Source organism: Plecotus auritus, assembly GCF_963455305.1.
Source record: "Plecotus auritus genome assembly, chromosome: 4".
Lineage (NCBI taxonomy): Eukaryota > Metazoa > Chordata > Mammalia > Chiroptera > Vespertilionidae > Plecotus > Plecotus auritus.
The window spans coordinates 138,441,357-138,465,842 of NC_137775.1; the positions used below are offsets into that span (position 1 = coordinate 138,441,357).

The 24,486-nt window shown below is 42.7% G+C and overlaps 2 protein-coding genes across 2 annotated transcripts; one reads left to right on the forward strand and one right to left on the reverse strand.

Annotated features, from left to right (window-relative positions):
• Positions 1–866: 866 nt before the first annotated feature.
• Positions 867–1,823, forward strand: TAS2R40 (taste 2 receptor member 40; the record flags this gene model as incomplete). The annotated part of the gene is made up of 1 exon (XM_080665173.1): positions 867–1,823. One exon carries the CDS (start codon positions 867–869, stop codon positions 1,821–1,823), a length of 957 nt encoding a protein of 318 aa, XP_080521299.1.
• A 10,755-nt stretch (positions 1,824–12,578) lies between these two features.
• LOC308246274 (olfactory receptor 2A2-like) lies at positions 12,579–13,508 on the reverse strand (the record flags this gene model as incomplete). The annotated part of the gene is made up of 1 exon (XM_080664310.1): positions 12,579–13,508. One exon carries the CDS (start codon positions 13,506–13,508, stop codon positions 12,579–12,581), a length of 930 nt encoding a protein of 309 aa, XP_080520436.1.
• Positions 13,509–24,486: the final 10,978 nt, after the last annotated feature.

Below are 24,486 nucleotides of genomic sequence, written 5' to 3' on the forward strand. Positions count from 1 at the left end.
ATGCTATCCAACATTTGACAGTAGAAGGTAAAACTTCACTGCAGAATAGGTGTGGCCAGGACTCACTGAACCCTAGCTGAGACTCGCTCTCAATCCTAGCTACATAAAAATACAGCATGCCTGGGCCCTGGCTCAGATTCTGATTTACTACCTCAGGAATGAGTCTTGGGTGCCTATATTTTTTTTTTAAGCATTGAGTTCACCCTGTTTCATAGCCAGGGTAATGTAGGGAATCAAATTTCAAGTTACAGTATTTTATCACATTTCCCAACTTCAACACCAATGTTCAGAACACTCTAAAACCTGCCCAGGCTGCCTCCACCTGATTCTGAGTTCAAATAGTGATGTGATGTGATGTGATGTGATGTGACATGGATACTAGTAAATTATAATTGGTGATACGCACACAAACAATGAAAATGTGACAAGAGTCTTTCTCAGCTCTAATGAACCCAAATGGCATCCAGTTTTGGCAGGTAATAAACAGGTCTTGTGAGACAAGTAAAAAGGCCAAGAGAGCACTAAGGCTCCTCACCTGGGACTCTTTGCTCTGTCAGGTGAACATGAGCTTAAAGTAAATAAGGTTCGAAGGTGCTGGGACAGAAGCCTGACTCAGTCTTTCCAGTGAGGCCTGAAAGCCCAAGACAAATGGATCTTTATGAAAAATGGACACAGCCAGTAACCAGAGCCTCTCATCATTTGCATGTCAAGCGTCCAACCTGCAGTCATGTGACAAGCAAATGAAGAAAAATTAGAAAGAACCATTAACTGAGAAAAAAATTACAATAACACTGAGTGAGGGTCAGAAGATTGTGGAGCAGGTACCAGTTCTTGGCAAGGAAACCTGAAAGTCAGGGCCAAAGAGAATGATGATGGTGAACACCGATTACACGGATAAAGACTTGCCCAGGTTTAAAGTGGTCTTCATCTTGGTGGTCTCCGGAATCGAGTGCCTCGCTGGCATCGTTGGGAACGGCTTCATCATGGCCATCCACGGGGCTGAGTGGGCCAGACACAAAAGACTCCCCGCGGGGGACTGCATTGTGCTGATGCTGAGCTTCTCCAGGCTCTTGCTGCAGATTTGGATGATGCTGGAGAATGTGTTCAGCCTATTATTCTGGCCCACTTACAACCAAAACACAGTGTATATACCTTTCAAAGTTATCGTCCTGTTTTTGAACTACTCCAACCTCTGGCTCGCCACCTGGCTCACCATCCTCTACTGTCTTAAAATTGCAAACTTTACGCACCCTTTGTTCGTCAAGATGAAGAGGAAAATCACAGTGTTGATGCCCTGGCTTCTGAGACTGTCGCTGCTCATCTCCTTGTGCTTTAGCTTCCCCTTATCTAAAGACATCTTCAATGTGTATGTGAATAGTTCCATTCTTATCCCCTCCTGCAACACCACAGAGAAGACGTACTTCGCTGAGACCAACGTGGTCAACCTGGTTCTTCTCTATAACCTGGGGATCTTCATTCCTCTCATCATGTTCAGCCTGGCGGCCACCCTGCTGATCATCTCTCTCAAGAGGCACACCCTGCACATGAAAAGCAATGCCACTGGCTCCAGGGACCCCAGCATGGAGGCCCACTTGGGTGCCATCAGAGCTATCAGCTACTTTCTCATTCTCTACATTTTCAATGCAATTACTCTATTTCTTTCCATGTCCAATGTCTTCAATGCCTACAGTTCCTGGGATATTTTATGCAAACTCATCATGGCCGCCTACCCTGCTGGCCACTCACTGCTGCTGATCTTGGGCAATCCTGGGCTGAGAAGAGCCTGGAAGCGGCTTCAGCACCGAGTTCACCTTCACCGGTAAGGACAGGCTCTGTGACTGGAACCCACAGGACCTGCTCCAACCAGCTCTGCCCTTTCCTCACCTAGACCGCTCTTCCTCACCCTTTCTGTCTTCCCTAATCCTGCTCTGACACTCCTCCTAGGTAAATGAACACCCTCATATGTGTGAAGCTCAATTTTTAACTCTGGATTCTCAGAAGTGGCTATGCAACTCTAAGACAGATTTGTGAAAGCTCCTTGATCTGTGCTCATTCGGATCCTGCGCTGAGTTCCTCTCCGCTTCCTCCTCCCTTGAGCCTTAAGAAGAGGGTGACTGCACTGCTCCATTTGCCTGGGATGATCTTTGTTTGTGCCTATTATCACTGGGCACCCTTTAATTCTCAAGGCTATATTGGTCTGGTCACCCTGCTTGAGGCACTTTACTAACCCACAGTTAAGAAAGGAGGGCGGGTGACAAGCATAGTATGCCATCGAAGAGGAAATCAGAACACCTCCAGAGAAAGGGGTTCAGGGAAGAAAGGCTGGCCAAAAAGTATCAAGTGCTGTAGAAGTTTCAAGGACAATGAAGAGTGAAGTAAAAGACTTGGGACTTGACTAAAAGGAGGCCACGTATACAATTAGGAGAGTGATAAAAGTGTCATTCAGATTACAGGAGTTTCCAGAAAAGGTGATGAAAATAATCTCAGGCGGTTGTTTGCAGATAAAGGTGAAATACAGGGTGGCAGGTGGATACGTGGGTGGTCAAACCAATGCTTTATTTTTCCAGATAATAGGGGACAACGTGAGAAGAGAGGAAATGAAGAATGAAGAAAAAAGGGTGAAGTGTATGAGAAGCAGATAGAACATAGAAAGAGGCCAGAGTTAAGGAAGGTCTATTTTGCTTTGCTCCTGACTCTGTGACACACAGGTGACACTCGTGCCTCTGGCTTTACCAGTTCTGGGTCACCTTAAGTAGCTGGTGGGGCAAGGGCAGCTTCCCTGGGAGTGGCTGTCTGAGAACAGGACTCTTCATTGTCAGCCTTCAGCATGGCCTCCAAGGGCTGTTCACAAAATAAGACACCCCACCGCCAGGTACCTTGCAATTAGAAGGGTAGGATTTGGGGTTTTCTTGTACTTGGCTGTTTTTAAAATCAGAACTACTGATGAAAATGTAAAAAGAATGCTACTGATTGTGCCAAGCTTAAGTAGCTCCCAAATGAAAATGTAAGGTCATTGGCACAGACTAACACCTGAACTCCTACTCTTTAATACATATTTCAGAGAGTCTTGGGACTTATTTAACTGGAAAGGAAAATATTTATGAAAACACACTATTTTGGTAGCTTTCCTGCGTGATATTTATTTATGCGACTAAAGTTGGTAGAGTTGTTATAGTAAGACAAATTAGATTTTGAGGTTTCATTCCAATTCCTAAAAATAGATTATTTTCCAAATAATACATGCATACATGCTCACCAAGTGTGCTCTAATGCATCACAGAGAAAAACAGAAGATTGATTTAAAGTCACCACATCTTTAATATGAACCATGCCAAGATAAATACTGCATAATCCCTCTACATGCTTATTGTGAAGAAATTCCCTCATTGTTTGCAAGAGCCAGGGGCGGCAGAGAGCTAACGAGAGCTTCAAGGATGTGACATCTTAACAATGCTTTATGTTGCACTACCTTCAACTAAATGAAGTTATCTCCAATCCTTCCTTCTTTCCTTCCTTTCATCTTTTCTTCCCTCCTTCCTTCCTTCCTTCCTTCCTTCCTTCCTTCCTTCCTTCCTTCCTTCCTTGCTTTCTCCCTCCCTCTCTCCTCCCCTCCTTTCCCTCTGTTTTTGCTTCCTTCCTTCTTCTTTCTTTCTGTAAAATCCACCTAAACTTCAGGAGCAAGCCAGTATACCCTGCCTTCAAATTGACTGGCTTTAGACAGAAATCTGAAGTCCTAAAGGATCCATTTTGCAAACTCTACGTGACACCCCATCCTGAGAAAGGTTGAAAGTTATGGTGTGAAGGATTCCTTTACCCACAAAGTCACGCTGGACATGTGAACAGCTAAGGGGATTTGGTTGCCATGGGATCCCAACCTGGTGGCGTCCTCAACAATGAAGACAAGTCAAGTGGCCAAGGCAGAGCTAAGGATTGGGATTGGAAGGCCACCAGATTGTCCCACAGCCCAACACAATCTTCCCCTTCTAATAATTCAGTGCCTGCTAAATTCCACCCTGGCTTCATCTTTTCTGCAGGAATTCTCTTTTCTTAGTCTCAGAAATTCTTTGTTTTGAGCTCCTATGACAAAAATATCTACTGAAGAAGGGAAAAGAAACTATAAGTTCAATCAACCAAGACTTGAGTTGGGGGAGAACAGCAGAAAGCAGAAGCAATCATGGCAGGAAGGGAAGGGAGAGATGCTGGAGAGGGAGCCTCCCATCCCACTCCCGTTTCCCTCCTCCCTCTGGAGAGAAGTGGAATCCTTAGAGGAGAGGGGGAAGGAGTGGAAATTTCTGACATACTCAGAAAGGCTGGTTTGTGGGGAAAGCAGGAAGGATTAAACAGCTGGGGCGCCAACCTCACTGTTTGAAGGATCGGGGAGCCCTCTGGACCCCTTCTCAAGACAGGACCGGAGTTGCATATGTAGGAGAGGTAGAAAATGGAGGAAAATGTTCATCTCCAGGGTCTTCTGCAGGAGGCAACATGTTACCTGGTTAAAAGTTACTGTTGGGAGAAGGAGGATGGGAGCATTTTGGAGCCTGGCATGTGGCCCAGCAGGTCCAGGTAGGAAACAGCAGCATTCCACACAGAAGCTGTGGGGTGCCAGGCCACACCAGGAGGGACTGGGATGGAAAGTGGGAAGGTGCTGAGGGCTGAAGACAAACTTGGCCTATCTCGGGTGGGAGAAGTGCTGCATGGAAGCTCCTGCCGGGCCTTGGGATTGCCCTGCAAGCAGCTAAACAGTCTCCCCAAGCTTTCTGAGGATCAGTTCTGGGGGACCCTTCACCGTGCAGGGTGCCACGTGGCAGAGTGCTCTGTGTCTGCAAAGCTAGCAGTGAGAAGGGATCCAAGGAGAGAATTCTAAGGTGGAACATTAATTAAGAAGTCTCACGTGGGCCGCTGCACCCCCACCTGTCCCCTCCATCCCATCATGCAGTCGCTGGAGTCAAGATGATGTAAGTTTGGATCCTGGCCCTGATACTTACTGGTGTGTGATGCAGGCATGTGATTGCATCTCCCTGGTCCTCAGTTTCTGTATCTGTAAAATGGGAATAACAATAATGATTATGATGATACCTATGTCCTAGAATTATCTATCTCATTCTGAGAAATGAGTGTGTGGCCCAGAGGAAGCTCTCCATAAATATTAGCTGTTAATATTGTGAAGGTAAGAGGTGTGAGGCTGAGAAGCAGAGTTCTCGAATGAAGATATTGAAAGTAGGCCAGCCCAGCCAGTGTGGCTCAGTTGGTTGGGTGTCGTCCCATGCACCTAGAGGTCATGGGTTCTATACCTGGTCAGAGCACATGCCCAGGTTTCGGGCTCAATCCCAGTAGGGGGCATGCAGGAGGCAGCCAACTGATGTTCTCTGTCATTAATGTTTCTTCCTCTCTCCCTCTCCCTCTCCCTCTCTAAGAAAAAAATCAATAAAAACATATTTTTTTAAAAAAAGAAAGTAGGCCAGGTGTGAGGAGGCCAGGCCCCAACTGGCCCATGCACACAGAGGGGTAGGCCTAGGCCATGGCCATGGATTCCATAGCAGCTCAGTCATCCAAATGGGAGGGGGAGGGGGCAGATAGAACAGGTCTTAGCTCCTGGCAACATCAAAAGACATCTAGTATTCCAGGGTTTAACCCCCTGGCAATTATTCAAAAGCCTATTTTGCACAAAGCAGGCACTAGGTCAGGGTTCAGCAAACTTTCTGTTTAGGGACACAGAGTAAATATTTCAAGTTTTGTGGGACACATGAGTTCCTGTCACAAGTACTCAACTCTTCTATTGCGCACAAAAGCCTTTGGAGACAACATGTAAATGAATGGACATGGCTGTGCTCCAGTTAACTTTTATTTACAGACACTGAAACGTGAACTTCATATAATTTTATATGTCATGAAATATTCTTTTGACTTTTTCAGCCATTTAAACATGCATAAAGCATTCTTAGCTTATGGGCTCTATAAAAATAGGCATTTGCCGACCCCGCACTCAGCACACTCTCCAGCCCAAGGAGGCCCTAAGACCCACCACCAAACACGTGTTACCTTAGCTGTAAGCTAGAGACACTTCAGGATAACTCTGCCATGTTTCGAACATTGCAACTTTCCAAATATTTTTGCCACTCTCAGTTTCTCCAGCTTTCATTTATCCCTTTGCAATCCCTAAAACAGGATCCTTTAGTTCTTTGTAACAAAACAACTAGTGCCCTATTCCCCTCTGCCCAACCATGAACTATTAAGGGCAGACACGGGGCACTAAATGTGTTTTTATATAAAGCTTTAAAAGATACCACTCTGAAACTAGTTGATAAGAAGGAGTAAAAATTGGTGAACGAGGTCCTTGGGAATGTTCTGAAGGCGACATCGCTGGGCCTGAAATGCTCACGCTCCTCCAAACCCCTGCTGTGGGACTGAACACCAGGCAGCTTCTCTTCCTGGGTCGGTCCAGTGGGGCGATGTTTATGACTTCTGGCTTTTTCAGGTGGCTAACTGGCTGGTATGTTAGGTGGTGATGGGAAACGCCTAGTGTCAATGTGCTGCATGGGAATAACCAGATTTTGGTGTCGAAGATCTAGAGTTAATTCCCCATTCTGGAAAGTTGCTAACCCTCTCTCAGCCTCAGTTTCCCCATCTGGAAAACAGAGATGGTTATAATATGGGGTTGTTTTGAGAGCCAAAGGAACACATGTGTGTGCACAAAGATGAGTTTGTTGATTCATTCAACAAAGGTATACTGAGCGTATGGGCTACGCACTGTACTAGATGCTGAGAACTCAGCAGTTAACACAACAAAAATGTCACCCTCTAAGAGAGGGAGGAGCCTTGGGAGGAGCAACTCAATGTGGGAAATATTTCAGTGGAAGTCAATGTACTGTGGGGTCAGGGATGTTCCTCAAATGTTCACAATTAAAACTCCTCTGCAAAAAAAAAAAAAAAAAATCCTGTCTTGGCCTGTGTGGATCAGTTGGTTGAGCATTATACCATGCACCAAAAGGTCGCCAGTTTGATTCCCAGTCAGGGCACATTCCTGGGTTGTGGGCTGGATCCCCAGCCAAGGCATGAAGCCAATTGATGATTCTCATATTGATGTTACTCTCTCTCTCTCCCTCTCCTTTCCTCTCTTTCTAAAATCAATAAGATAAAACTAAAAAATGTTTTTTTAATCCTGATGTTCTTGCTTAATCTCCTTCTAGTAGGAGAGAGGGGAATTCAGGATGGAATCCTTTCTCTCAATATCACTGGACCAGTGAGGAGACTGAGAGAAGAGATGTTCCACTGGGCATCCTTAGAGATCCCCATCAGAACCTGAGGATGCAAAAGAGAAGGGGTCCCATTACATCCAGTCCTACCTAGGGAAAGCTGCTGTTTGCATCTCCTGCCTAGAGCATTCAGAGACTGAAAATAAATCTGTGGTTTATTCAAACCAGATGCTGGATAATAAATTATTTCTGGTGGCCCTGCATGCAGCTGGATCCATGGGTGACAGAAACGCTTAGTAGGGAAGGGTGGCAATTCAACTCTGAGAAGACTGAACACCCCATGTGACCCCAGTGTGGTTTCTTGTCTCATCTCACTGCTTGGTAAACATAACATTTACAATTCTACTCATAAATGCAGTGAGAAACATTTGCTTGCCTTTGATTCCAAAACCCAAGAAAATGCCTTGGAAAAACTCAGACTAGCCACTTGGAGGTCGTGTCTCTACAGGACCCTGCAGCCTCCCTCCAACATCTCCTCCTCGCCCAACCCGGCTCCCCGAGGAACAATGGAGGATTCCATTGGGGCATGGATGAGAGAAGCAGAATTTTGTATCTGGTATTTTTCTTTTTTTAAAAAAATAGCTTTTTTGAGGTATGAGACGTATAAAAAATCTGTACATATTTAAGGTATACCACATGAGGAATTTGGAGATAAATATCCACTCATAAAAACATCACCATAATCTCCATCACCTTAAAGGTTCTTTTGGAGAAGGTCTTTTTCTACTGTAGGCAATTAGAGCGGTTTAACATGAGGAGGTCTTTTAGTCACCGTACTACATACATAGTAATTAAGAAGAATTAAATATCTAGGCTTGGATAATAATAACACTATCAAGATCTATGTAATCCACAAGATACAATCAAAGATGAGGTGGGGTTTGATACCAATTGTCACTTGTTCTAACTGAGATAACTCCTTTAACTGACTAAATAGTCCCGTGAGTGGGCAATATGATATATTATGTCTTTTATGAAACAGGCACCCAACAAGTGTTTGTTAAATGGAAGAAAGTGATTTATAATTCATTCTCTCTTCCTCTCTCCTCCTCCTTCTCACAGATCACATACTGCATTACACTGTATCCACGAAAGTTTTTAAAATATCTCAAGGGTCATAAACCTGAAAGAGATATAAAAAATTCTTAAGATGATTCAAGTTTTATGAATTCATGGTTCTCTATATATAAAGCATCTTCTATCATCAGTTTCTACCCAATGAATTCTACTGTACTAGAAAAAAAAAGTTCACAGTTAGAATTTAATCACTTGAAAATTGCCATGAAATCAAAATGCCATGAATAATTCATATAATTTAAATACAGTGTTTCTATAGGCTATGCTTGGATAAGATTGAAGCTATGAACCATATTATAACTGTAGAGAGAATGTCAACACCTAAATAAATTAAGATCTTATACCTGCCTTGCAGTGATTTGTGTAAGAAATTTTCAGAAAGACTGCGTTATTGAAAAGTTAGTATACAAGAAAATAAAGTAACCTGAGATGGAAATGTGAAGACACAGGTGAGAGCACTTTAAACTTCTGTAAGTATGGACCTCAGGGAAGCATCAGTGATGAAGGCAGTGACCCTGTGGGAACAATGGCGCAGACAGAACTGAGAGACAGTCCTGAATTCCTGGATTTCTACAAATCTGATTGCATCTGTGCAACTCTGCCCATAGTATTCACTATCCAGGGCAACCAGCCTCTTATCAATAATCTCCAATCTGCCAGGCCTTACAGAGAACCGATCAGGTCTCTTCGCCACACCTGAGGCTCTGAGGAAACCCTCCTTCACTTAACACATTCTTCCTTGGGATAACTTAGCTTTGTTCTTTGTCTGATAGCACGGATACTGAGGTACTATGTTGTGGGGGTAAAGCACAAAAGGCTCTGGAGCCAGGCTGATGAGGTAAGAGCCTGACTTTCTGGTATGTACCTATATAAAATAGACCGATAATGGGACTTCCTTCATGGCTTTGTTATTATGACTGAGCTGTTCCATGTAAAGTACTATCAATTCATAGTGCATAGCACTGGGTGATTAATCAAAATGTTAGCTATTATACAAGCTCATTATATTATTACTAGAGGCCCAGTGCATGAAAATTCATGCACTGGAGCGGGGGGTCCCTCAGCCCGGCCTGCCCCCTCTCACAGTCCGGGATCCCTCAGGGGTGGGAGGCGACCCGGTGATCAGGGGAAGGCGATGCCCCCATCACACCTCTGCTGCTGCCACTGCCAGCAGTGCAAGCCTTGGCTGGCCCTGGTTACCTGAGCCTCGGGCAGCCCTTGGCGGCTGGGCAGCCTCCATCTGAGGCTTGCCTGTGCCTCAGGCTGGCTCTGGGCGGCTGGGGGCTGAGGGGACTGGGGGACTTCAGAGGCAGGTGCACAGCAAGGCTGGGCCCACATGCCTGCCGCCCTGGCAGGGCTGAGGGGACTGGGCGCCGCCATCTTGTGGCTGTGGGCACCGCCATCTTTGAGAGCGTGACAGTCAATTAGCATATTCCCTCCTTATTGGCTGTAGGCACCGCCATCTTTGCGACAACATGAGGGTCAATTAGCATATTCCCTCTTTATTAGATAGGATATTCAGTAAGCTCTGCTGCCTACATACACAGTAATTAAGAAGAATTAACATGTATCTTCCTCAAACTTTCTGAAAAATTCAAGAGGAGGGTAGACTATTTGGTTACCAGGCTGAAAAGCCCTGTTAATCTTATTCTTGTTCTACCTGCTACCCAAGCTATCTACCCTCTAATTTGAAGGAATTAACACAACTTCATGTGACATTAGTTTGTGTTTCTTACTCTGTAGGTTCTATATTGTTCCATGTGAAAGAAACCATCCTGATGCCACTAATCAGAATTCCTTCCTAGATAGTTTACATCCACATTATTAAGAACAGAGATACAGATTTCTCATGTAGTGTCTAATCTAGTGTTTTCTTCTCAATTCCATTTTCTGGATTGAGAGGAATTCCTGTTTTCTAGGTGAGTGGCATTATCTTATATAATAAAGAGGTAATATGCAAATTGACCATCACTTCAACACACAAGATGGCCACCCCCATGTGGTCAAAGACGGCCACCACAAGATGGCTGGTAGGGGAGGACAGTTGTAGGCAAGGGGGACCAGGCCTGCAAGGAAGGGCAGTTGGAGGTGATCAGGTCTGCAGGAGAGAGCAGTTAGGGGTTACCGGGCTGGCAGAGGAAGGCAGTTGGGGGCAACCTGGCCTGCAGGGGAGGACAGTTGGGAGGGACCAGGCCTGCAGGGAGGGCAGTTGGGGAGGACCAGGTCTGCAGGGGAGGGCAGTTAGGGGCAACCAGGCTGGCAAGGGAGGGCAGTTAGGGGTGACCGGGCCAGCAGGGTGGGGGATGTGGGGGTTGTTGGGGGTGACCAGGCCTGCAAGAGAGGACAGTTGGGGATGACCAGGCTGGCAGGGGAGGGCAGTTAGGGGCAATTGGGCCGGCAGGGGAGCAGTTAGGTGTCAATCAGGCTGGCAGGGGAGTGGTTAGGGTGTGATAAGGCTAGCAGGCAGAAGTGGTTAGGGGCAATCAGGCAGTCAGGAAGGTGAGCAGTTGGGAGCCAGCAGTCCTGGATTGTGAGAGAGATGTCCAACTGCCCGTTTAGGCCCGATCCCACCGGGCAGGCGGACATCCCTCGAGGGATCCCAGATTGGAGAGGGTGCAGGCTGGGCTGAGGGATACACACTCCCCCCACCCACCCCATGCATGAATTTCGTGCACCAGGCCTCTAGTTATATAATAAAAGGGGAAGGTTTCTACCTATGCAGGAAATACAAGCTAAACAATATTTTTATACAAAGAATACCATATCACTTAAACATGTTGCATAAATATAATGCCATTGTATCTCACATACCTTACAATAAGGTTTCAACAGAACAGATAATGCATTGTGAGGTAATTGTGAATTAAATCTCCCAAGATAATGGATGTAATTTTAATTCATACATTTTTTAATGCTTATAAGTATTTGATGAATTCAGTAATTTTAAAACTGCTGGGAATTACTGTCTATCCCCTTTAAAGACTACAAGGCTTAGGTTAATGTAAATTCTCAGACTGGTATATACTAAGAAATACTAATGAGTCATTCAAAAATACTAGTGTGCACATTTCCCCACCCCTTTGTTCTAATGAACAAGGCATTTGGGAAGTCATGGAGGGAGAGAGCTCTGGCTGTGAAGGACTATCAGAGAGGATTTGGAGACACACAATCATCTGTCTCCTCACCCCTGCCCCTGGAGAAATTTACTAAATCTCAAATAATGAAGAGCACCTGGATCATTCCTAAGAGAATTTTGAAGAATACTCAAACAGTTCTTTTTTTCCCCAGTTTGAATTGATACAATCCAACCCTCCCAAATGTCCTAATAGTGGAGATTCAGAAGTGTCTTCCGAGGATGAGGACCTAATTCCCACAGGGAACTTCCCCAGCATCCTCTCCCACCACATTTTTTTAACCCCTTGTCTACTCAGCTCTATAATAGCTGCCTTGTGCTACCCAAAAGCATCTTCAGATGAGTTGGTTCAAACATCACAAAAATATGGGGGAAAATTTCAAGAACTTCAATAGGCAATTAAATCTTGCTTTATTAGAAATTATTATAACCCAAGAATAAATGTAAAGTTTGAGTAATGCTCAAAGCCCTTACCTCTAGAACATTTAAACATTTAGTAATAAATTTCCTTCATTTGACCAAATCTTAAACCTTTAACATATTTTAGGATTTATTACATAGTTTCTTGTTGGACTAAAATTTTCCCTAACTTTTTCCCTTTACTATTAAATTATTTCATCAAGGAATTTAAAGTTTCTTAAGACTCTTATTTCATTCACCCCACAATTGGTGAGATAAATTCATATAACTCTGCAATATTTTCTGTATTAAAATTTCAGTCTACTTTGGAAGTTCTCTCTTATGGTATTAATTTTACTATACTGTTTCTAGCTACCACAAAGTGACGAGAGGTCACATATGTCTAAATACATAAGCCAGAGAAATATATTGATATAACTTTCTCACATTTAATTTATTCTCCATATAATATTCCTGGCCTTAAAAAATGAAGAGAATTTATTATTTTTTTTAAAGAAAGACCAGATATTCTGATAATTTAGTTGTCCCATTTCAACTTTAGAAGATACGCTCTTCTGTGGAATTTTATCCTACTTTTAGAGCTAGAATTTGAACAATTACTATTTTAATATCAAACTTCTAATTGGGAAATTTTTCTGAGTGTTTCCTTCACCAAGCCACATATTTCATAAGGCACCTGAGCATCTATCTACCCTTCACACGGACCTCATCTGCAGTGCTCTATACAAGGCATCCTTCACCTGAGTGTTCCTCAGGCTGTAGATGAGGGGGTTCAGCATTGGGTTAAAGAGACTGTGAAACAAGGACAGTATTTTCTCCTTCTCCTCTCGTTGACTGGATTCTGGGACCATATAAACCACCATGGCTATGCCAAAGAAGAGTCCAACCACACAGAGGTGGGAGGAGCAGGTGGAGAAGGCTTTTTTGCGTCCCTCCTTTGACTGGATATTTAGGATGGCCCAGAGGATGCGTATATAGGAAACTAGCATTAAGCAGAAGGGCCCAACTAAGACAAAGACAGAAGCAGATAAGATGACCACTTTGTTGATCCATGTATCAACACAAGCCAGCTTGAGGACAGACAGGATCTCACAGAAGAGGTGGTTTATTTCCAGGGGCCCACAGAAGAGCAACCTTACAAGGAGAATCGCATGGATCAGAGCCAGGACAAATCCACATGACCAGGAAGTGATGACCAGGGCTGTGCAAGCTCTCCAGCTCATAATGACAGTGTACTGGAGGGGGTGGCAAATGGCCACAAACCGATCATAGGACATCGCCACCAAAATCAGGCATTCTGTAGCAGCAAGACCCAAATACAAAAATGTCTGCACAATGCATGGGACAAAGGAGATGGTTCTCTTCTGGTTCACTAAGTTTGCCAGCATCTTGGGGACATTGTTGGAAGCATAGGACATGTCAATGATGGCCAAGTGTGAGAGAAAGAAGTACATGGGGGTGTGTAGTCTCTGGTCCAGACAGATGAGTACAAAGATCATGCCATTTGCCAACAGACTGAAGGTATAGAACAGGGAGAAGATCCAGAAGAGGAACATTTCCACCTCTGCACTGAGCTGGAATCCCACCAGGATGAACTCTGTGACCCAGGACTGGTTGCCCCCCATTCCTTAATGACAGCTGTTCAAAGATTTAAATGTGATAAAAGGTCAAAGCTGGATAATCAACAAAAATTGGAGTTACTTATCTCAAAATGAGCTCAGAGAAAAGTTATATACTTGTCCCTGTTAAAAAGCTTCTCCTACTCCCCAAAATTGGTTACCTATTTTTAACTTTTAATATGAAATAAATTTAAACTTACAGAAAAGGGTCAAGAATTATGCAAAGAACTCCAATATATGCAGATACCCAGATTCAACAAAGAACTCCACTATACCCAGATACTCAGATTCAACAAATGTTAATATTTCTTTAATATTTGCTTTATCATTCTCTTTTTCTCTATATTATTACATGTGATTATTACTTTGTCTGAACCAGGTAAGATTAAAGTGTAGGTATGATGCCCATTACCCCTAAATTCCTCATTTTTTCACCAAGAACAAAGACATTCACAAATATAACCACAATATAATTATCAAAATCAGGCAATGTAATGTTGATGTGAATCATTAAACTACAATATTCTCTCTCTACATCCCCATCCAGGACCCAATCCAAAATTACATATTATACTTAATGTCATTTATCTTTAGTTTCCTTTCATCTGAAATACTAGTTAGTCTGTTTTTGCCATTCATGACCACTGAATTTTGGAAGAATATAGAGAAGTTATTTAGTAGGATGTTCCCCAAATTGAAATTGTATGAAGCTCCTCATTTTTATTCAGATTATTCACTTTCTGCAGGAAACATAAGCATTCTCCATTGTATTCCATGAGTAAGTGCTTGATGTTCATTTGTTCCATTATTGGTGATGCTAACTTGCATCACTTGGTGAAGATGGTGCCTCCCAAATATCTCCATTACAAAATCATTATCTTTTTTTACTGATGTAATTCCTGGAGAATCCATTAAAATTACTATAAATATTCTGTTCTTCATAAAGCTTTCTAATCACTAATTTCAGTGCCTGTTGATTATCTTGCCTGGCTCAATTATTAGTAATGATTATTGCAAACATGGTGTTCTTACTCCATTATTGCTGTTATATTTATTGGTTGTCAATTTCCCTTTAAGGAAAGGCTCTATCATCTATCTACCTATCTATCAATTATCTATATATCTTTATGTATCTGTATCTGTCATCTTTCTATCAGTATGGACTCATGAATTTGTATCAAGGGACTGTAATTATTATTATTTATTCATGCTTAATTATTCCGATATAAACCCTCCAAGCTTGCCCTTTTGTCCTGTTAACATGTTTCCATAATTTTGAGTACTCCCTTACTTCTGATATGATGGTTTACACTTTTCTTATACATTCCCCTTCTCAGCCTCAGACACAGCCATTTCTCCAAAGAGAGATCTTCAGTAAAAAATCTGATTACTTCACTGAAGAGTCATATTTATAAAACAATATCTGGATTTTAATAATTTATACTTTTATCATGATTTCTGCCATATTTCTGATGTCCTCTTTTAAAAGAACAATCATATAATTTGACAAGGAATACAAGTTGCTACTGGGATAACAGATTCTTACATTTATAAAAATTAAAAACAACTTAAATGACTTCCCTTTAATGAAATCTAATCTATTTCTCTAAATTAACATTATTAGCATTAAAGAAAATGCTCTTAATTTTATTTAGTAGTTTATTTTTAGGCAAAATATATATTTGTAACTAACACATTAATTATCAAGGTTATATTATTCTTTTACTTTATTTATATTTAGAAAATTAGCCTCTTGAACATTTTAACTTTAGAGATTAAAGTTGTAAAAATGTGGTTCATTGTGTGAATAAGGTGGTTCTTACCTGGTGTGAGGGTTTGACATCAACTTTCAAAAGCTTCTTAGAAAAACATGAAACCCTATTGAAGACTGAAAAGATAATACCCTGAAAAAATCCAAAAGTGATCATTGTTAATAATTTGTATATACAGTTATACCTTTTTACTGTACATTCATTTTCATATATATCATGAATTTAAATATATGCATATCAAACAGTATTTATGTACTTCTTTCATTTAGAAACACACCAGGAACTATTTCCCATGTCAAAATATTTCTACGAAGCATGCTTTGAATAGCTGCATACTATTGTATTTTTGTTTTTTATTTTTTCATGAATTCTTATAGTAAATTCTGATATTTGAAAATGCTCAGTCAAATCAGTCATATAATGTATGTATCTCTCTATCTTTAGTCATCTAACAAAATCCCAGATGTATAAAGACAGCTCTGTCAGAAAGCACCCAGTGGGAGGATGTCTAACTTAACAGTTATTTCTCCCTAAATCCTAAACTCACCTTCCTATGTAGTTACCCACTTTTATGGCTGTTCCCACCATGCTGGCTGCCAAAGGTGCGTTGATCCTCTTTTAATGCTTAGGTGAAAGCCTGCTTATTATCAACCTTTGGTTCATTCTTATCTCAGATTGATGCCAAATACTGAAAAATAAGAAAAATTTTAAGTGGAAATTAATACTCCACAAAGCTTAAGTACAACCTGACTTATAATGTATGTAGCTATTTGGTTACCAGGCTGAAAATCCCTCTTATTCTGATTCTGATTCTTTTTCTTTAAATATATATATTTTATTGATTTTTTACAGAGAGGAAGGGAGAGGGATAAAGAGTTAGAAACATCAATGAGAGAGAAACATCGATCAGCTGCCTCCTGCACACTCCCTACTGGATATGCGCCTGCAACCAACATACATGCCCTTGACTGGAACCTAACCTAGGACCCTTGAGTCTGAAGGCTGATGCTCTGGCCACTGAGCCAAACCGGTTAGGGCTCTTATTCTTATTCTTATTCTTATTCTTATTCTTATTCTTATTCTTATTCTTATTCTTATTCTTATTCTTCCTGCTACCTGAACTATCTACTCTCTAATTTGAAGGAAATGGCACAATTTTACTAGTATGTGACATTAGTTTTGTCTCTTACTCCCCAGATTCCATATGGTTCCACGTGAAAAAAATTATCCTAATCCCACTAGTCAAGTTTACATCCACATTATTATAAACAGAGATACAGATTTCTCATGTAGTGTCTAATCTAGTATTTTCTTCTAGATTCCAATTTCTGGCTTGAGAGGAACTCCTGTTTTCTAGGTGAATGGCATCTGTAATTATATGACTCTTCACTATATATTAATAAGAGGGGCAGGCTTCTGCCTATGCAGGAATTACAAATTAAACAATATTTTTTATATAAAGAATACCATATCACTTAAACATGTTGCATAAATAGAGAAGAAAATACCATGGGAGGCCTAAAACTCCACCTTCCCAGTAGAGTGAATAAAACACTTGAAGCTCAAATAACAAAAGGTTTGTGTGATCAGTATGAGCAGTTCCTCATCTGGGCAGTCCTATAACTCCAAGTGTTTTCTTGACCTGTGGAGCTTTATTGTACTGCTCCAACTCTTGTCAAGAGTCTGGGCACTCAACCTATCCTCTTTTATGATAGGAAAGATCTATATATATAAAAGCCTAATATGCTAAGTGTCTGACCATCTGCTCGACCATTAGACCAGTCACTATGACACACACTGTCCACCAGGGGCAGGCACTCCAATCAGTAGGTTAGCTTGCTGCTGGGGTCTGGCTGATCGGGAGTGGGCGAGAGGGGCCGGACACTCCCTGGAGCCCTCCCGCGGTCCCTCCTACTGTCTCTCCCCAGCCCAGATCATGCACCGGTGGGGTCCCTCGGCCTGGCTTGTGCCCTCTTGCAAGCTGGAACCCCTCAGAGGATGTTAGAGAGCTGGTTTTGGCCCAATCCCCACAGGCCAGGCCGAGGGACCCCACCGGTGCACAAATTGCTGCACCAGGCCTCTAGTATTTACATAAAATACTGTGGCTTCCAATCTGATAATCATCATGATATGCTGATAACATGGGAAGGTCAGGAAAGGAAATACTAGGTGGCAAACTTACACTGTTTCAGCAAAGAAACAACTTACTGAAACTCTTACTAGGATATTCTTTTCCACTGAGAGAACTTTCCCTGGACATCACCACCATCATTAGGTGAGGTAATATGCAACATCATTAATCTGGCTATGTCAGACCCTCACTCAGAGACAATGCCTGGATACACAGCCTCTCACTGAGACGCTGTGCTGGCTCTCACCACCACCACGCAGGCACATCGAGAGGTCAAGGTCCCTGCCCACAGCACAGTAGGCAGAAGTTTCCTAAGATGAGGAAGGAAGAAATCTAGGTGCCTATTACATAGTATCTACCTGCAAAGCACAATACGAGTCAGGAGGAAAGATCACCCAACAATGTCATTCCTGTCCACACAGCCAGGTGGTTTCTGTGGCTGTCCTGGCCTACACCAGCTACCTGCACTGAAACCTACATCCCAGCATGAATTCTGCACAAGGAGATGCTAGCACTGGGTTTTCTCACGAGCATCTCTCCGACCTGGAATAAACCCCCAGAGCTGAGAGAAGTACCTCTAAACTGGGTGTAGTATCCTGCTGCCTCAGCAGCTTGTGGGGGTTTAAATCCAGGTGCAGGAGGATCCACGGGTCTTGGTGAAGGTTTCCCAGAGAAGCCCAAGAGCACAGCTTTTACTTCAGAATTGGGTGAACTAAAAACATTCTTCAGTTTCTATTGAGAGTTCAAATTCCCAGAAGGCTCATAAGATATCTTACCTAGTTATCTTCTCTCTGAGGGAAAAAAGAAAATCTCTGAATTTTCTCTCTGGAGGAGAGCAGAGATTGGGTCTGATTGTTCTCAGAGGAAAAATACTAGGGAACAGGCAGGGTGGATACTAGCAGCATACTGTTTCTACATAAACTTTCAGATATCTCAAGGGTTTTAAACCTGAGATAGGTACCACAAATTACAGTACCCAAACTCTTATAATCATTAGCTTTATGAATGCATGCTTCTCTACAATCCCCATGAAGGTACACGAGAGGCTGTGACTTTTAGGTGGTTGAGACATGGGTTCCCATGGAACTTATTAGGGCAACCCTAAGAGCGAACGGTTCCCCCAAGCAGGGCTCTCTCTCACTGCAGTCAGGAATGACAGGTACAAAGGAGGAAGGATTATAATATCCACCAGCAACAATGATTAAGTCCTTCTTATGTTTCAGAAAAGGTGCTAAATACCATATATTGACCACATAGTTCCATCTGATTATAATTTTCACTTTATAGATGTGGAGATCGAAGCTTAAGCACACTGTTATGAATTCTTTGAGTGTGCTCTAGGGACCGCTGGGAATCTCTGAGAACCTTTCAAAGGGTCTATGACAGCTGTGGGCAAACTACGGCCCATGGGCCGGATCCGGCCCGTTCGGCTGTTCTATCCGGCCCGTGGAGCCAAAAGAGCAGAGGGTTCTCTTGCTCTCCCCTCCGCTCCTTCACCAGCAGCAGTGTTAACATGGCAACGTCAGGAAACACGGCCGCAGCTCCTTCTTCTGAGTGGGCGGATTTATATCTGCCCATTCAGTAGAAGGAACAACCTCTCAATCTTCCAGAGGCTCCTTGTAATGCCCGCGGACGCGTCCCCCCACATCACCCTGGGAATGCGTAGACACGTTATCATGGTGATGTAGGGAGACACGCCCCTGGAGAGCACAGTATCAGAGCCTTTCTGAGGTAAGATTAAGAGCTCTACTCAAACACAATTTTTTCCTGTTCCCACATTCTGTACATCACAATGACTTGTTAATAAAACAACAAAGACTTTCAGCTTTTAGGGCTTGTATCCACTGCAGTTTTTTTCCCAGTGTGGACGCGCGCAGCAGGGAAAAAGACACACAGAGGACATGTCACACTAGCCATGCTGCAGCTGCATTTTTTTGCTGATACGGATGCGGTATCAGTAACGCTACCGTGGCCACTAACCGCATGTGTTAGCGGCAAAACAAATGCATTTTGCCCTGCGTTTGCTTCTCCCCCTTGCACCTGTAAAAATGCGTGCTACAGGGCATTTGTGTTAACATGCACCACTGCACATTAGCATCAACACAAACATGATGGAAACCTGTGTACCCTGCATTAACTCTAGCTGCGCTGCATTGCAGTATTGCACCACACTGCAACGGCAGCACGGCTAGTGTGAACGAACCCTAATTCAGTGGGTTGAACAAAAAGATTGTATAGAAATGTAATGAACTAAAGATTTTATCACAAAATCGCTTAATTTCAGGGTTTCAGAAGTAATTGGACAAATGAAAAACTGAAAATCAAATGTTCATATCTAATACTTGGATGAAACCCTTTCCTGGTAATGACAGCCTGAAGTCTTGTACTTATGGACATCACCAGATGCTGCGTTTTCTCCTTTGTAATGCTCTGCCAGGCTGTCACAGTAGGGGTATATATATAAATATCCTGCCATTTCCAGCTTTTAATAAGAAAAACTGTTGCAATGGGCATTTAAAAGTGGCACTTGGTTGTTTTTATAGAGTCCAGTGGATGCAATCTGACATTGATAATGGGCTCTTTCACACTATGTGCACTGCGGCTGTTTTTTGCCAATAACGGAAGTGCTAGTGGTAACTACTGGTTACCCATGTTTTGCACTGCCCTAGCACCTCCCATACAAGTGTGTCTGGAAGACACAGCAATGTGCAGCTATGTGTGTTACCATAAACAAAGGGCCTGTGTGAAAGATACACAGGTTTCCTATGGAGGAAAGGGGTTGTTCTCTATGGTCAGGGTGTGCCTCTGTCCCATGTCTGAACTTTTTCAGATGATTTTGTTATATATATATATATTTTTAGAAGACCAAAAATGTTATAGTAGAGCAAATTTAATCACTTGTTTTTATACTTTACTGTCTTATTTTAGTAAAGAATTTAATAAGAGAACGGTACTGTTGGTTTTAGCCCAATATTAAACATGAGTGGACCAAAGAAAAGGAAAGTGGACAGTGAATGCCAAGTGTTTAAGAGGGAATGGACAACAAAATATTTTTTCACTGAAGTCTGATCAATGCCGGTATGTCTGATATGCCAGGAAATACTTGCAGTCTTCAAAGAGTACAATCTCAGCCGTCACTTTGCCACAAAGCATGGCAACTATGCTAGCAAGCAGTCACCTCAAGAACGGGAGGCTACTGCACAGAGGTTGATGGCTAAATTACAGGCTCAGCAAAATGTCTTTCACAGACAAACTGCAATTCAAGAGACAACTACCAAAGCAAGTTTTATGCTATCATTCAAATTAGCAAAAGCTAGCAAACCTCTCTCTGAAGGCGAGTTTTTGAAAGAATGTATGATAGAGACAGCAGGTCTCTTGTGTCCAGAGAGCAAAGGCAAGTTTGAAAAACTCAGCTTATCGCGCAGGACAGTGACTCATCGAGTGGAACTGATTGATGAAGACTTGGCCAGCAAGTTAAATAGTAAGGCAGAGTTCTTTAAGTTTTATTCACTAGCATTGGATGAAAGTAATGACGTAAAGGACACTGCTCAGCTCTTAATTTTTATCCGAGGGATTAGTGACAATTTTAAAATTATGGAGGAGTTTTTAGCCATGGAGCCACTGAAAGGAAAAACACGGGGAGAGGACTTGTATGACTGGGTGTCTACTGTCATCGAGAAAATGAAGCTACCATGGAGTAAACTTGCTAATGTCATGACAGATGGATCTCCAAATTTATCTGGAAAAAATGTTGGACTGCTAAAAAGAATTCAGGATAAAGTGAAAGAGGAGAACCCTAACCAAGATGTTATTTTTCTTCACTGTATTATTCACCAGGAATCATTGTGCAAGTCTATATTACAACTTAATCATGTTGTTAATCCAGTCATAAAGCTTGTTAATTTCATTCGAGCAAAGGGACTTCAGCACCGTCAGTTTATTAAGTTTCTGGAGGAAACTGATGCAGATCACCATGACTTACTTTACCACTCTCGTGTCCGCTGGTTGAGTTTGGGCAAAGTTTTCCAATGAGTGTGGGAGCTCAAACAAGAGATTGGTGCATTTTTGAAATTAAAGGGGAAGTCCGACGAATTTACTGAGCTGAGTGACAAGAATTGGCTGTGTGACTTTGCATTTGCTGTGGATATATTTTCACATTTGAATGAGCTAAATGTGAAGCTACAAGGAAAAGATCAGTATGTACATGACATGTACACTAATGTGAAAGCCTTTAAATCGAAGCTGAGAGAGGAGAAACCAAGATGGCGGCATAGGTAAGCACCTAAACTGCTGCCTTGCACAACAATTTCAAAACTACAACTAAAAGACAGAATGGACACCATCCAGAACCACAGGAAAGCTGGCTGAGTGAAAATTCTACAACTAGAAGGAAAGAGAAAAGCTCACAGAGAATTGGAGGTACGGCAAAGGGTCTTTGTGCGCGCAGAGAGGAAGGGCGGCTGAGAGCCTGGCTGACTTTCTCTGGCGGAAGGGGGGAGGAAGCCTCCGACCGCACTGAACCCCAGTTCTGACTGCACTGAACCCCAGTTCCGGGCGAACCCCTGGGGACCCACGCTCTTACGGGGGGAGTCTGGACTCTCGGGCGGAGACTCGAGCTGGGAAAGGCAGAAGTCTGAAGGCACACGCGGGCCAGTGCGCACAAAGGCTGCGGAGGTTGCCACAGGCTTTCCCTAGTGGAAGGGAGTCAGAGGATCCTGACTGCACTGAGCCCCAGTTCTGACTGCAGTGAACCCCAGTTCCAGGCGAGCCCCTGGGGACCCACGCTCTTGTGGGGGGAGTCTGGACTCTCGGGCGGAGACTCGGGAGCCGGGGAAGGCGGAGGACTGAAAGTGCGCACGCGCGCGCGTGCCAGTGCGCACAAAGGCTGCGGAGGTTGCCACAGGCTTTCCCTAGTGAAAGGGAGTCAGAGGCTCCTGACGGCACTGAGCCCCAGTTCTGACTGCAGTGAACCCCAGTTCCAGGCGAGCCCCTGGGGACCCACACTATTGTGGGGGGAGTCTGGACTCTCAGGCGGAGACTCGAGCTGGGGAAGGCGGAGGACTGAAAGCGCACATGCGCGCAAGGGCAAGGCTGACAGGAAGCCAAGACTGAGACTCCACCCCATCCAAGCTGAGCACAGAGGCTATTGAAATTTGGCAAGGCTAATCCTATAAGGCTGTCTCCAGCACCGAACTTCTCCCAGCATAGACACAGCTGATCCTTACAACCAACTGGCCCGGAGGTCAATTCTTCCCAGTGATACCAACAACAATAAAGACTTAATTACAACAAAACTGTACACACAGTCCACAAAGGGGTGCACCAAGAGTGTCCACCTCAGGTTAACTGGGGAAGCAGACCCACTGGGCCATATTGGAAACCTAGCACAAATATCTACCTTACCAACTCAGGGAATCAGTGAAAATGCGGGGTCAAAGAATCAGATCACAAACGAAAGAAATGGAGGAAAACAAACGACTGGATATAGAATTCAAAACCACGGTTATAAGACTTTTTAAGAATATCCTAGAAAAGGCCGATAAATATAACGAGACCCTCGAAGATATGAAAAAGGACCAACTAGAAATTAAACATACACTGACTGAAATAAAAAATATTATACAGAGACCCAGAAACAGAATAGAGGAACACAAGAATCAAGTCAAAGAATTGAAATACAAAGAAGCAAAAAACACTCAACCGAAAAAGCAAAAAGCAAAAAAAAAAAATCCAAAAAGTTGAAGATAATGTAAGAAGACTCTGGGACAACTTCAAGTGTACCAACATCAGAATTATGGGGGTGCCAGAAGAAGAGAGAGAGCAAGATACTGAAAACCTATTTGAAGAAATAATGACCGAAAACTTCCCCCACCTGGTGAAAGAAATAGACTTACAAGTCCAGGAAGCGCACAGAACCCCAAACAAAAGGAATCCAAAGAGGACCACACCAAGACACATCATAATTAAAATGCCAAGAGCAAAAGACAAAGAGAGAATATTAAAAGCAGCAAGAGAAAAACAGTTAATTACCTACAAGGGAGCACCCATACGACTGTCAGCTGACTTCTCAACAGAAACTATGCAGGCCAGACGGGAGTGGCAAGAAATTTTCAATGTGATGAATAGCAAGAACCTACAACCAAGATTACTCTACCCAGCAAAGCTATCATTCAGAATTGAAGGGCAGATAAAGAGCTTCACAGATAAGAAAAAGCTGAAGGAGTTCATCACCACCAAACCAGTATTATATGAAATGCTGAAAGGTATTCTTAAAGAAGAGGAAGAAGAAAAAAGTAAAGAGAAAAATTATGAACAACAAATACATATCTATCAACAAGCGAACCTAAAAATCAAGTGAATTAAAAACCTGAGGAACAGAATAATCTGGTGAATATAATAGAATCAGGGGCATAGAAAGGGAGTGGACTGATAATTCTCAGGGGGAAAGGGGTATGGGGGGTTCATGAAGAGAATGGACAAAAATCATACACCTATGGATGAGGACAGTGCCGGGGAGGTAAGGGCAGAAGGTGGGGTGGGAAATGGGTGGAGGGGAGCTATGGGGGGGAAAAGGAGAAATAATTGTAATAATCTGAATAAAGATTTATTTAAAAATAAATAAATAAATAAAAAATAAAAACCTTGGCAGAAAATTCTAACTAAAAAAATAAATAAATAAATAAAAATAAATCGAAGCTGATTTTCTTTTCCAGACAAATTTCAGACAAAGTCTTCACTCATTTTGCCACACTAGCCACACAGAAGGAGACCATCCAAAACGTCAAGAAATACAGCAAATCACTGGATGACCTGCATGCAGAATTCTGTCGTCGGTTTTCTGATGTTGAAAAAATTGACCAGTCACTTCAACTGGTGGCCTGTCCTTTGTCACAAAACCCTGAAACAGCACCAGAAGAGGTGCAACTGGAACTCATCGATCTTCAGTCTGACTTTGTCCTAAAGGAGAAATTCAGCTTTCTTGAACTAAGAGACTTTTATGCTTCACTTAATGAAGCCACTTTTCTTTTGTTTTTTTTTTTGTTTTTGTTTTTTTAATATATTTTATTAATTTTTTACAGAG